Genomic DNA, 13,976 nt, shown 5'->3' with positions numbered 1-13,976 from the left:
ACCAATCTGGCAAGATTGCATCTTACCTGTTCTACGATGCCTGCTTTGCGGAGAAGAATGCGTGTTGGACATTTGTCTTACACTTCCATCAGTCCTGCCATCGGATGTTGATGCCTTGCTAGATCCGGTAACGACTCATGCATCGTGTTGCCCCCAACGGCTGCCAATTCTGATGACAGCATTCATTGAGGTCTCACCAGCAAGTCTAACTGAGGGTGAGATACGAGAAACTACAGGCACACAGGTACCGCCTACTGCAGACATTGCTAATGCATCAAACGCTGATGGCAATGATCCTCATCTATGCACATTTGACTTGTTAACTGAAGTAGTTCCACTTTCACCTACTATGGTGGACGGTTTCTTTGCCAGCCTAGATGAACTGATGTTTCTCCTGACACCTAGAATAACTTTTGATTCATGCACACAGCGTTCCCTGAACTCTGAAATTCGACCTTCATTTTTAAAAAACAAACCATCTAACTTGAGAACGTTTCTGCGATAAATATTTTAACATTTGGCACAGAGTAATCTGCTTAAAGTAGAACTATTCTTAGAGAACAAGATTTCTTTTGAAAACTTCCTGAATGACAATAATTGGCCTAATCATCATAACAAAATATTATGCTATGGTCTCGAAAAAAAAAATTCTGTAAACTTGAGAGACATTTCATGATTATAATTTTATATTTGATGAATAATAAAATGTATGGTCCTACACTATGCTTCATGTTTATAGAGAGCTGTTTGTTCATACAAGTCTTCAATGGTCACATTTAAACAAGCCTTTTCAAATGCAATTTGTAATTTGTATGTTTGGTGGGATTGTAAAATCTTGCTTCAGATATGTTCAGTGCATATACGTTTAGTTTTATTGAACTGAAAATCGTGGAGTGGGTGTTGTAAACGAATCTAGGACCCTAGTGTAACTTTTTCCGATTCATGCCCTTATATAGTTATACATTATCCAATCCTTATATAGGCATAGAAATCATTACCATATTTAGACTGAGCCTATGCAGCACAAATACGGTATGGATACTTCCACTAAGTTCCAAGAATCAACAACAATTTCTTAGAAAAACCTGCCTTCAGCAGCTAGGGACATCCCCCTGCCTGAATACTAATTTATCTAGGAAATCATGGAGTTTTCGAAGAACTGAGTCTTTGATGACGTTATTAAGTCCAATCACATGTCAAGCTCGGCACCTTCAAAGTATAAATATGCCTAGATTTGCCCAGAAAAACACACAGTGGTTTGGAGCAGATCGACTAACTACTTGCCCGACGCCCTGCAGCAGCAAGTGCTGAAGGAAGCCGACCCTCCAGCTGACGCACTGAAAGACGCTGTCTTTTCTCCTGCTGAGAAATCCAGCTCCAGTGTTTCCAGGCTACCCTTGCGGATTGCTGGGAAATAGAGTCCTAAGAGAGAGATACAAGACCTCCTTCATTCTAAACCAAGGTACGGAGCTGATTAGACCCTTAGAGAATTCTTGAATAGATTCTTGGCAGAAAATACTAAACTTAAATCTACTCCTCACTCACTTCTTCCATTGTGCTAGGCTTAGGTCAGGTGCACCGGGGTAGGCGTATTTTAGAAGCACTAGTTGAGTACTTGTATTCATTATTTTATCACTATATGTATTTTATATGTTTTAAGCAAATTATGGCTTAGAAACCATTTCATGCTTTTACAGTACTACTTTATAATACTGTTTGTATTATATACTCTGTACTTTATAACCAGTATTACGATTGTAGCAGTACATTTCTTATGCTTGAGAAAGAATACTGTCCAATAAATGCTTTTTATTGAAAACGCCCGTCTCTCTTTTTTCTCAGCACCTCTGGTGAAACGAAGCATGCACGAATGACTGAGTAAAATAGCTATCTATTGTTTCTGCGACTCTAGAGATTGATTTCTTATTCTTGGGAAACAAAGTTGTCATGTTTATGCGGTGTCAGAAATTAATTCGTTCTTGATTATTCGAGAAAGTTTCTAGTGACCTCTGAGCTAGCTGGCACTCACAATTAAGTTTAATATATACGATAGAGACTTAGTCGACTTCAGTCCTACGTCTAAACTATAGTATATGTTATTCCAATGCGCAAAGCCTATTGGGAATAAAGGAACTACACTACAATGAGAAGAAGAGGAATCCTCCCTCCACCACTTCCCCGACCCCACCCTAAACAGATTTGTGTATTGCTGCATTCCCGCGAGCTGGGTGGAACACACACTGGAAGAAGGGAAGAAGTGACTCTCCCTTTACACTTCTAAAGGGTTGCTTTTTGATTAATTGATTGATTTCAAGGAAGGGGCCTGGGAACCTCTCAGAGGGAGATCAGGCGCATAAGGGAATCGTAAAGAATCGGGCTGGGAGCCCTGGATTAACATTTTGATGCACACATCACTGTGCCTGACATCCAAGTGTAAACTCTAGTCACTCTCATTAAAAGTATTGTGGGACAATCAGCTTTGGAGTCTTGCCTGCTGTGACAGACACACTTTCAAGAGAAAGGAAGAAAAGGAGGAATGCATACTTCATAAGAAGCAGACTCCCAGCATATAACTGCAAAGACTAAGACCCTAAATCACATCTGGTTTACCGTAAATGGGTTATAACAAGTGGATGGTGAGAACCCAGAAATGTGTCACCTGCAAGCAGAAAGATGGGCTGTGTATGACGGGGAAGCTCTGCAATACTTTTGCTTGTGACCAGACTGGGGGCAATGACCTGCCAGTCTCCTGCTGGGTGAGGGGGCATCACCTAGGGCAAACAAAAATCACCTACCCTGGCGCCTGGCGCACCAGTGCCTGCCAGCTTGCCAACACATGTGTACCCAGTCAGAGGAGAGCATTGGAGGGAGAGAGGTCCAATGGGGAGCCCTTACCTGGAGGGCGTCATCAGCAAACCGCAAGGGAATGGCTGTGCACAAATCGGGTCATTGCAAGCGCGCAGAGGCAATACGATGACCCCCCCCGTATGCCAGGAGAGGTCTGCCGTGACCTGAACTTTGTTGTGAGCGCCATGCGGGAAGTGCCAGGCCCGCTCCACCCTTGTTGTGGTGATCCCATATGCAAGAGGTGGTCACCACTTAACTATTTGTTGCCAGGATCATAAAAACTTGTAACTGCCTAAAATGGCAATCCCTTATGCCAGAAATGGCTGCTGTAGTGAGGGTGAGTGTAGCGGAGAAGTTGGAGCCTCAGTGGAGAGTATTGTGCCAATCCCGTATGCTAGAAGGGGCTGTCGGTGCTCACGTTTGCAGAGGTTCGGTTTGTCACCCAGACGGTAGTTAGCGGCTTTGACCCGTGAATCCAGTCCTCACACCAAGGCCTCCACCCGGCTGTACCTCCAAGGACCGCAAAGGACGCCGCCTGATTCGTTGCACCTTCGCTGGGGTCTATTTGAGAGACGGAGGAACCCCGCCCCCCTTGTCAAGCCCCCTTGTCTTTATGGAGCTGGAGCAGCTCTGTTCGCTGGAGCAAACTGGCAGCGCGGCTCGAGGTTGAGAGTCTGCACCTGCCATGACTTTTTAACCGCATCCATTCCCTGGATTCGACCTCCAGTAACATGTGAAATAACCCTGACCACGCTATAAGGAAGAGGATGGGACAGGGATTTGCATGACAACTACTAGAGCCCCGACCTCAAGGGGATTGTTATTGCTCATGAATGTTGTTACTTTGTGTAGAGGTAGAAATAAAATACTTCATTTTCTTATTAAAGTAAGTGTTGGACTGAACATTGATTTATTGTTCGTACTGTGTGCACTTTGAATTGAGGTGTGTTCACCTACTTGTATCTACAACTTCTCCCTCCTTCCCCCTTCAACGCCCCGGAGGGAGCGTTTAACAGTTACCTCTGAGTCAAGTGAAGAAGGGGTACTGGGCCCAGTTGCTCCGGATCCATCGTAGGCCAGGACCTGGGAAATCAGGAGTTAAAGACCTCAACCACCACGGTTGGGCCCAGTAGCCCCTGCATGCACCTTGGCCATCTGACAGGGGTTCTGACATTGTCTATATAGCACAGAATCTTGCCCAGTAGAACAAGTATTTCAAGAGAGGTGGTACTCTTGTAGTGGTGGAGACAATAAAAAAACTGGCGAAGAGTATCCATTTTGATCAGGCAGCTGCAGCTCACCCTACTGCAACAGTGGGCCTGGTGTGTGCCTATTGCCTATTGTTCTTCAACCTGTGCCACACAGTAAGACTCTTTTACAACTATAGAGATGCCAAGATTTCGGAACAGTTTACTTGGTAATGGGATACTTCACTAAAAAAAAACTGCAATTCTTGGATGATATCTTTTACATTCTTGTATCCTTTCCCTAATATAAAAATCGTTGCTCACTTATGCTCGCTACTAGAAAATGAAGTACACTCTTTATCACCAGCATGTGAACAAAATAACTTGCTTAAAAAAAGATATCTCCAAATGGATAAACAGTAGGATATTTCTCACTCGCTCTACTGTAGTATGTGACAGATGATGTGTGTATGTGTGGTGGCTCACTGCTGTGGTCTAGTCTGAGGTTTCAGGAGAATTTATAAAGGGCCTTGTTCTTCATAGCTTTCTTATCATAACCTGATTTCTTTTTCTTTAAAAACTCTATAGTGCCAAAAGGAGGAAGATGGCAGACAAGATCCTTCCTCAGCGAGTGAGTATAATTTGTTCCCTGGACTAAACCTCACCATGTTTTCTCTGTGTCTTGTTTTAAATCACAATGGGGGAGAAGGAAAAGTCTGTGACCCTTTCAACTTCCTTAGTTTCAATATCAAATAATCAATGGGGGAAGGATCACTTATCCTGAGTAAACAGGGTTTTGTAATGGAATCGTTTCCTGTTCCGATAAAAAAAAAACTCATTCACGTACCAAGGCTTGGATGGGGGTGTATCTTGATTCTCCGCCTTTTTGTTTGCAACGTGACAGCATCATCATAGGGTTTAGTTGTATGCTTCCTCCACCCGGAGGTTGACCACTGGTTAGTGCAGTAGTGATTAGTGATAGAAAAAGTGTGGTATTCAATAAAAAGGCTTCTGTGACCAGTTGAGGCAAATTTTAATTAATGCTGGAGATAAGCATGGTTAAAAGAATTAGGCGTGCCTAGGAAGCTGGAGTTAGGGAGCTTCCGCACTTGCTATTGTCCATAAAAAGGTCGACATGTTTCAGTCACTAAACGCGCTGAATATGTTGGATCAGGTGTTCATTATTGTCCATCAGAATTGGGGGCAATGGGTGGGAACGGTTCTGTTGCATTAAGTTCACTCATCTTTGTTATTTAATCTCTAGATCAGAGAATTGGTTCCAGAGTCTCAGGCCTACATGGACCTTCTGGCATTTGAACGTAAACTTGATCAGACTATTATGAGAAAACGTGTGGACATCCAAGAAGCACTAAAGAGGCCAATGAAGGTAGGTAAATGATGTCTCCAGAAATCTACAAGTCGTCTTATCAGTACCTCTGTTAGTTTTAGTAGGAGACCTTCCTTTTCCTTCCTTAGTCTGCTTTCTGTATCTCTTTCCTGCTTTCACAAATATATTCATGTATTCATATCTTGTTATATTGTTGTCAAACAACAACTATTCTGCCATTCAGTGAAACAACAAAGAGAAATGTACCATTGAGCATCTGAGGAATAGCTATCATTTGTTCTTTGATAGTATAAGCAATTGGTGATTACTAATTAAGAGAAATTATAAAGTGGTACAAGTACCCAAAACGGGTGTCCTATCACTGAGGGCCGAACACTGTTTCTGGTTGGATAACGAAAGGAAGCTGAAGAGCCAGGTTTTGAGATGTGTGTAGAAATAAGAATTCCTCACCTCGAGTAGGATCTTAAGGGAAAGGAGTTCCTTTGCCCGACAGCAAAGAATGAAAAAGACTAGCCATCTCTATGGGTTTTGTAAAATAGATGAATCCAAGTAATAAAGGAATCCAGAGTAAGGTAGAAAGGTATGTTTAATGGAAGTATAAAAGTCCCATACATACAAGGCTCAGTGGAGGTAACTCCTTCCATGAGGTTCTATCTCCATGGTGCTACTTAAGAATACACATTAAGCACAATAACCATACACATTAAGCACAAGTTAAACCAACAATACCACACACCTTCCGCCCTTATAAAACACAAGTGAGAAACTATGTGATCCAAGTAATAGAAGAAATGCAAGATAACTAGAAACACAACATTTGATAAAACATAGTCCTAGATAAGAAACATAGCAATAGAACATTTTCAAGCATACAATATCAACGCTGGATAAAATCCTTAAAGCGTAACAGCTGTCTCACATTCCTTCTTTGACTCTGTCGAGAAAAACTTACATCATTTTCCTTTCTCTGTTGAAATGAGCTTGCTAGTAAAACGTCCAAAGACAGCATCACATCTTTATTTTGTTCCTGTGAGGAAGAAATCCTAGACAAAAGGACCACGCTTAATGTGCCCCAACAAGTGTTCTTTTACCACAACCACTCTGTTTAGATTCCAAATATGTGAATCCTCTGTTTTAACAGCATTGGTCAATACTTTAATTACTTTATGAGGCTTCTTAAAAATACCAGAAGCTTTTCTCTCAAAAGGAGCTCTGATATTGACCCAATCACCAACATGCACAGGAGTAACTTTTACAGATTTTCTGAGATCATAATTGATTTTCCTGGCATCATTCTTCTCAGCTTCTTTAACTCTCCATCCTTCATCAGAGAACATCAAACCTTTCTGAGATTCAGCATCATTAACCTAATTAGGAGCAACCAAGGTGTTACGTAATCTACCACTAAACAAAGCGAACGGTGTCCTTCCCGTGATGGAATGTGGGGAAACCCTATACACCTCTATCTTCTTAATTATTTCATTGTTTCAATCAAGGTTATTCTGTTTTGCCATGGCAATAGTTTCTTTCAATACCCGGTTAAAACGTTCTATCGTCCCATTTGTCTCGGGATGATATAGAGAATTTTTTTTGTGTTTGATAGAACATTCATCCAAATAATCCTCCATCTCTTTAGAGACCAGTTGGACCCCATTATCCGTAAGAAAAGAACTAGGTAAACCCTCTCTTCCAAAACCTCTCTCAAAAATGCTATTACGCGTCTAGTTTAAATTCCTCTAGCTATCTTAAGTTCAGGCCACCTTGAATACTTATCAATGAGAACTAGAACATATGACTTCATACCATTACCTTGAATGGGGCCCAATATATCAAACGCTACTTCCTCCCACGGCTTTTCAGGGTGATTTCTAACAACCAGGGGTTGTACTTTAGGCTTCACACTCTTTTCACTAAGAACACACGGTCCACATTCTCTGACAAAGCGTTTAACCTGTAAGTCCATACCAGGTTACCAATATGTCAATCTAAGTCATTCCTTAGTCTTGGACATCCCTTGGTGTCCTATATGAGCTAAATTCAACAACTCCTCTCATAGGGAAACAGGAGGGATAAGCATTGTACCTCTAAATATAAGCCTGTTACCTTCAGAAAGTTCATTTCTCACATTCCAAAATTGTTCTCCAATTCCCTTGACTTTGGCATGCCAACCCTGTCTGAGTAAAAGAGATTGGGCACGGCGCACAGCTTTCGGTAAATTCAATAGTTCGCTGAAAAGGTGGGTAAGTTAATCAATTTAAGGTGCTCCTTACAGGTGACGCAACTGTTCAGATACGTCCAAAAGGATTGAGGGGTTGAGTGCGCTACTGGGATGTAAGCACATCCCTGTGGTGGGCACACTTGTGTGGTACTGTGTGTTACGACACAACACAGTAAATTCCAAAGGTGTTCAAATAAAGTTCCAAAATTTGAAAGTTTTCAAAATTTAATTAGCATTTTCCATAGGTGTATCTCATATTTCCTTCATATGAATGGATTAACAATCATTTTTGTCATCATCGAGAATGAGAGAAGCTCCAATGCATTTCGGACAAGACGTCCTTTTTCAAGGAGCACTGCAACAAAGGATATACAGGAAGCCAAATCAATATGAAAGCTTAAACCATCGATAAAACAACATGATAACTGCAGTTAAATACACGGGTCCGTGAAATACCCTCATGTGCCCTTAGAAGGAAAAAAAATAATAATGAATCAATAAAAAAAGATTCGCCCAAGAGTGAGACTAAGAGTAAAAGGATGGGGGTATTGACAGTGCATGGAACTACTAGAATCGTGAGACTCGACTGTGAGAGCATAACATGAAGGTGCTTAATGGCGTGGTTTGCGGCGCATGGAAACATGCGGAGTTCAACGTAAGCGAGTTTAACAAAGTAGTTAGCGGCTCGTGGAAGCATGCGAGGTTAACGTGAGTGGTTAAGCTGGGGTTAAACGATCAGCAAATGCGCCTTAAACGAGCAGATGAAGTACATGCAGGACTTACTTGGTGAGACGCTAGTAACGAAGCGTAAGGCTCCGGTTCAAGTTGTAACAACCTCCGCGGAGTGGAAGCGGAGTTTTAAAAAAACAATAGCGGGGTGATAAAAATGGAAGAGGGGTTAAGGCGAGGGGTGTGCAAGGAGTGGCCATCTTGGAATGGGTTGTGTAATTAAAAAAGAGTGAGGTAAACAAGGAAGGGTAAACGTGCAGTCGCTATGTGCAAGCAGCAAAACAGGGTAATAATGCATCAAGATGTGCCCAGCAGGGCATTATAAGTAACAACTTAGTTCAGTACGGTCATTTAGACTGAAAGGTTTCTGGGATTGTAATCTGTACATCCATGACGTTTCTCTTTGTAGGAGAGTTTTGTTATTGTCTCTCCCTTCAATCTTGGGGACAATCTCCAACACCAAATATTTGAGCTGGGCCGCGTTGTGGTTGGCCTCGTTAAAGTGGATGGCAATGTTGGATTTGGTGTTTTTGGTTCTTATATTAGACTTGTGTTCGTTAAGTCTTATCTTAATCTTCCGACTGGTTTTTCCCACGTAGGTTTTGCCACATGGGCACTTCAGGAGGTAGATCAAATTGGAGGAATCGCATGTTGCGTCGACGTTAAGCTTGATGTTAAATCCTCTCATGGGATGACTGACAGTATTACCTTTGATCACATTATTGCAATTGCTGCAGTGGTGGCACGGTCGTGTGCCAGTATGATGTGTTGAGATAGGTTCAATGGCACTTCTTGAAAGGATCTCCTTAAAGTTCATAGGTCTAGTGTAAGCAAAAATGGGGGGATCCTTGAATAGCTCCCCGAAGTCTGGTTCGGATGAAAGGATGCGCCAGTGTTTCAAAATAATCCTTTTGTAGTTATTGCTAGAGGTGGAATACCTCGAGACCAGTACCATTCTCTCATTACTGGTTTTAGGTTTGCTCTGCAGAGCTTCAGTTCGAGGAATTGCTGAGGTTCGATCAATGGCTTCCTTGAGGATTGTCTCTGGGTAACCTCTCTCTCGGAATCTAGATGCCATGGATAGGATTTGGTTTGCCCTGATGTTGGGGTCAGAAACTATCCTGGTGACTCTTAACATCTGACTGTGAGGTAGGTGTCTTTTTAAGGAGTTTTGATGGAAGCTGCTGAAGAGTAAAGCATTATTGCGATCGGTGGTCTTCCGAAAAAGGTCTGTCTGTATTCCCTGAGGAGTGATTTTAATAAGGACGTCCAAAAACGCTATTTCATGATGGTTGATATTCCAGGTAAAGTCAATTCGATCATCTTTGATATTGAGGTCTGTTAGAGCCAATTCCAAGCTCTCTTGAGTGTTCTTCCAAATAAAAAGCAAGTCGTCAATATAACGAACATAAAGTTTAAGGTTGTCCATCCAGGTCTTGTTCTGATAGATGTGGTTAAGTTCGAAATTTCCCATGTACAGGTTGGCGTAGGTCGGCGCCGCACAATTGCCCATGGCCATCCCGGACATTTGCAGGTACCATTTTTCCTCAAATTTGAAATAACTGTGATATAAGGTGTATATCATCAGTTCAAGGATGAACGGTTTCAGGGAATCGTCAATTTCCGATAGGAGTAAAGCTTGTTCCACGGCATTAATCCCTCCTTCATGGGGGATAGAGGTGTATAAGCTTCTCACGTCAGCTGTACATAAAATTAGTTTCTCGTTTTCAAGAAATTGTAGACTTGACAGTTTGTTCAGCAGTTCTGTAGTGTCCTTGATATGGCTGGGTAGGTTCGAGACCATGGGTTGTAGGTAACGATCAATAAATTTACCAGTCGGTTCGTGTATTGAACCTCTAGTTGATACGATTGGACGGAACGGGGGATCCGTCAAATTTTTGTGGATTTTAGGCAGCATGGTGATGGAAGGGCTGCGGGGATGCTCTGTGATGAGGTATCTTTTTGTTCTGTCATCAATGATACAATCGGTGGTGGCTTTCTCAATAATGAAAAGGAGCTCCCTTTTAAACTCACTAGTAGGATTCCCATCAAGAGGTAGATAAACATTGGGGTCCATGACATGTTCCCTGGTGCGTTGGTTGTATAGTTCAGTGTTCAAAATGACGAGGGCACCTCCCTTGTCTGCTTTTAAGCACTTGATAGTTGGATTCCTTGCGATGTTTCTTAAAATGTCCATGTCTTTATTAGTGATGTTTTTGTGAGTTTTTTTACGAAAATTAAGTTTGGAAATATCCTGTTTCACCAGGGTCTCGAAAGTGTCTATACTTTTATGGCTGACAGGCGGTATAAAGGTACTATAGGGTCGTAAGCCCATGAGTTGATCAGGTTTAGAATCAGTTGCAGGGTCTACGATGTTCTCAAAAAAATGTTTCAATCTTAGCTTCCTTGTGAGTTTGAACGTACTCACGTCTAATTCAAGTAGGTTGGTGTTGCTGGTGGGGACGAATGACAATCCTTTTTGAAGGATTCTAGTTTCATGGTCAGTCAGACTTCCATCCAATGAAACTCCTTCAACAAGTAACGTCGATTTAACTACCTCGGAGCCTTTTTTAGAGGTAGGTCCAGACAAAACCGCAGACCCAGACGTGGCAAAAGGGCCGGCAAAAAACAACTCAGGTACCCAACAACCACCGAAGAACAACAAGAAAACCAGGAGAAATCGTTAGTCATTAACATTTCGGACGTCCGTCTGACTGACCATGAAACTAGAATCCTTCAAAAAGGATTGTCATTCGTCCCCACCAGCAACACCAACCTACTTGAATTAGACGTGAGTACCTTTATACCGCCTGTCAGCCATAAAAGTATAGACACTTTCGAGACCCTGGTGAAACAGGATATTTCCAAACTTAATTTTCGTAAAAAAACTCACAAAAACATCACTAATAAAGACATGGACATTTTAAGAAACATCGCAAGGAATCCAACTATCAAGTGCTTAAAAGCAGACAAGGGAGGTGCCCTCGTCATTTTGAACACTGAACTATACAACCAACGCACCAGGGAACATGGCATGGACCCCAATGTTTATCTACCTCTTGATGGGAATCCTACTAGTGAGTTTAAAAGGGAGCTCCTTTTCATTATTGAAAAAGCCACCACCGATGGCATCATTGATGACAGAACAAAAAGATACCTCGTCACAGAGCATCCCTGCAGCCCTTCCATCACCATGCTGCCTAAAATCCACAAAAATTTGACGGATCCCTCGTTCCGTCCAATCGTATCAACTAGAGGTTCAATACACGAACCGACTGGTAAATTTATTGATCGTTACCTACAACCCATGGTCTCGAACCTACCCAGCCATATCAAGGACACTACAGAACTGCTGAACAAACTGTCAAGTCTACAATTTCTTGAAAACGAGAAACTAATTTTATGTACAGCTGACGTGAGAAGCTTATACACCTCTATCCCCCATGAAGGAGGGATTAATGCCGTGGAACAAGCTTTACTCCTATCGGAAATTGACGATTCCCTGAAACCGTTCATCCTTGAACTGATGATATACACCTTATATCACAGTTATTTCAAATTTGAGGAAAAATGGTACCTGCAAATGTCCGGAATGGCCATGGGCAATTGTGCGGCGCCGACCTACGCCAACCTGTACATGGGAAATTTCGAACTTAACCACATCTATCAGAACAAGACCTGGATGGACAACCTTAAACTTTATGTTCGTTATATTGACGACTTGCTTTTTATTTGGAAGAACACTCAAGAGAGCTTGGAATTGGCTCTAACAGACCTCAATATCAAAGATGATCGAATTGACTTTACCTGGAATATCAACCATCATGAAATAGCGTTTTTGGACGTCCTTATTAAAATCACTCCTCAGGGAATACAGACAGACCTTTTTCGGAAGACCACCGATCGCAATAATGCTTTACTCTTCAGCAGCTTCCATCAAAACTCCTTAAAAAGACACCTACCTCACAGTCAGATGTTAAGAGTCACCGGATCGTTTCTGACCCCAACATCAGGGCAAACCAAATACTATCCATGGCATCTAGATTCCGAGAGAGAGGTTACCCAGAGACAATCCTCAAGGAAGCCATTGATCGAACCTCAGCAATTCCTCGAACTGAAGCTCTGCAGAGCAAACCTAAAACCAGTAATGAGAGAATGGTACTGGTCTCGAGGTATTCCACCTCTAGCAATAACTACAAAAGGATTATTTTGAAACACTGGCGCATCCTTTCATCCGAACCAGACTTCGGGGAGCTATTCAAGGATCCCCCCATTTTTGCTTACACTAGACCTATGAACTTTAAGGAGATCCTTTCAAGAAGTGCCACTGAACCTATCTCAACACATCATACTGGCACACGACCGTGCCACCACTGCAGCAATTGCAATAATGTGATCAAAGGTAATACTGTCAGTCATCCCATGAGAGGATTTAACATCAAGCTTAACGTCGACGAAACATGCGATTCCTCCAATTTGATCTACCTCCTGAAGTGCCCATGTGGCAAAACCTACGTGGGAAAAACCAGTCGGAAGATTAAGATAAGACTTAACGAACACAAGTCTAATATAAGAACCAAAAACACCAAATCCAACATTGCCATCCACTTTAACGAGGCCAACCACAACGTGGCCCAGCTCAAATATTTGGTGTTGGAGATTGTCCCCAAGATTGAAGGGAGAGACAATAACAAAACTCTCCTACAAAGAGAAACGTCATGGATGTACAGATCACAATCCCAGAAACCTTTCGGTCTAAATGACCGTACTGAACTAAGTTGTTACTTATAATGCCCTGCTGGGCACATCTTGATGCATTATTACCCTGTTTTGCTGCTTGCACATAGCGACTGCACGTTTACCCTTCCTTGTTTACCTCACTCTTTTTTAATCACACAACCCATTCCAAGATGGCCACTCCTTGCACACCCCTCGCCTTAACCCCTCTTCCATTTTTATCACCCCGCTATTGTTTTTTTAAAACTCCGCTTCTACTCCGCGGAGGTTGTTACAACTTGAACCGGAGTCTTACGCTTCGTTACTAGCGTCTCACCAAGTAAGTCCTGCATGTACTTCATCCGCTCGTTTAAGGCGCATTTGCTGATCGTTTAACCCCAGCTTAACCACTCACGTTAACCTCGCATGCTTCCACGAGCCCCTAACTACTTTGTTAAACTCGCTTACGTTGAACTCCGCATGTTTCCATGCGCCGCGAACCACGCCATTAAGCACCTTCATGTTAAGCTCTCACAGTCGAGTCTCACGATTCTAGTAGTTCCATGCACTGTCAATACCCCCATCCTTTTACTCTTAGTCTCACTCTTGGGCGAATCTTTCTTTATTGATTCATTATTTTATTTTTTTCCTTCTAAGGGCGCATGAGGGTATTTCACGGACCCGTGTATTTAACTGCAGTTATCATGTTGTTTTATCGATGGTTTAAGCTTTCATATTGATTTGGCTTCCTGTATATCCTTTGTTGCAGTGCTCCTTGAAAAAGGACGTCTTGTCCGAAATGCATTGGAGCTTCTCTCATTCTCGATGATGACAAAAATGATTGTTAATCCATTCATATGAAGGAAATATGAGATACACCTATGGAAAATGCTAATTAAATTTTGAAAACTTTCAAATTTTGGAACTTTAT

At 42.1% G+C, this 13,976-nt stretch overlaps 1 protein-coding gene across 3 annotated transcripts in view; it reads left to right on the top strand.

Moving 5' to 3' along the window:
• Positions 1–13,976, top strand: part of SMARCD3 (SWI/SNF related BAF chromatin remodeling complex subunit D3) — a 1,454,082-nt gene that overhangs the window by 582,535 nt on the left and 857,571 nt on the right. For all 3 annotated transcript variants that reach the window (XM_086941345.1, XM_086941344.1, XM_086941343.1), the window contains exons 3-4: positions 4,623–4,665; positions 5,299–5,421. In XM_086941345.1, the coding sequence (XP_086797471.1) occupies positions 4,623–4,665; positions 5,299–5,421 (166 nt within the window). The remainder of the gene's footprint in view (positions 1–4,622; positions 4,666–5,298; positions 5,422–13,976) is intronic.

The sequence above is a fragment of the Lissotriton vulgaris genome, chromosome 10, assembly GCF_964263255.1.
Source record: "Lissotriton vulgaris chromosome 10, aLisVul1.2, whole genome shotgun sequence".
Taxonomy (NCBI): Eukaryota; Metazoa; Chordata; class Amphibia; order Caudata; family Salamandridae; genus Lissotriton; species Lissotriton vulgaris.
Note: the sequence above shows the minus strand (reverse complement) of the source record. Positions and strands in the feature narration are given on the sequence as shown.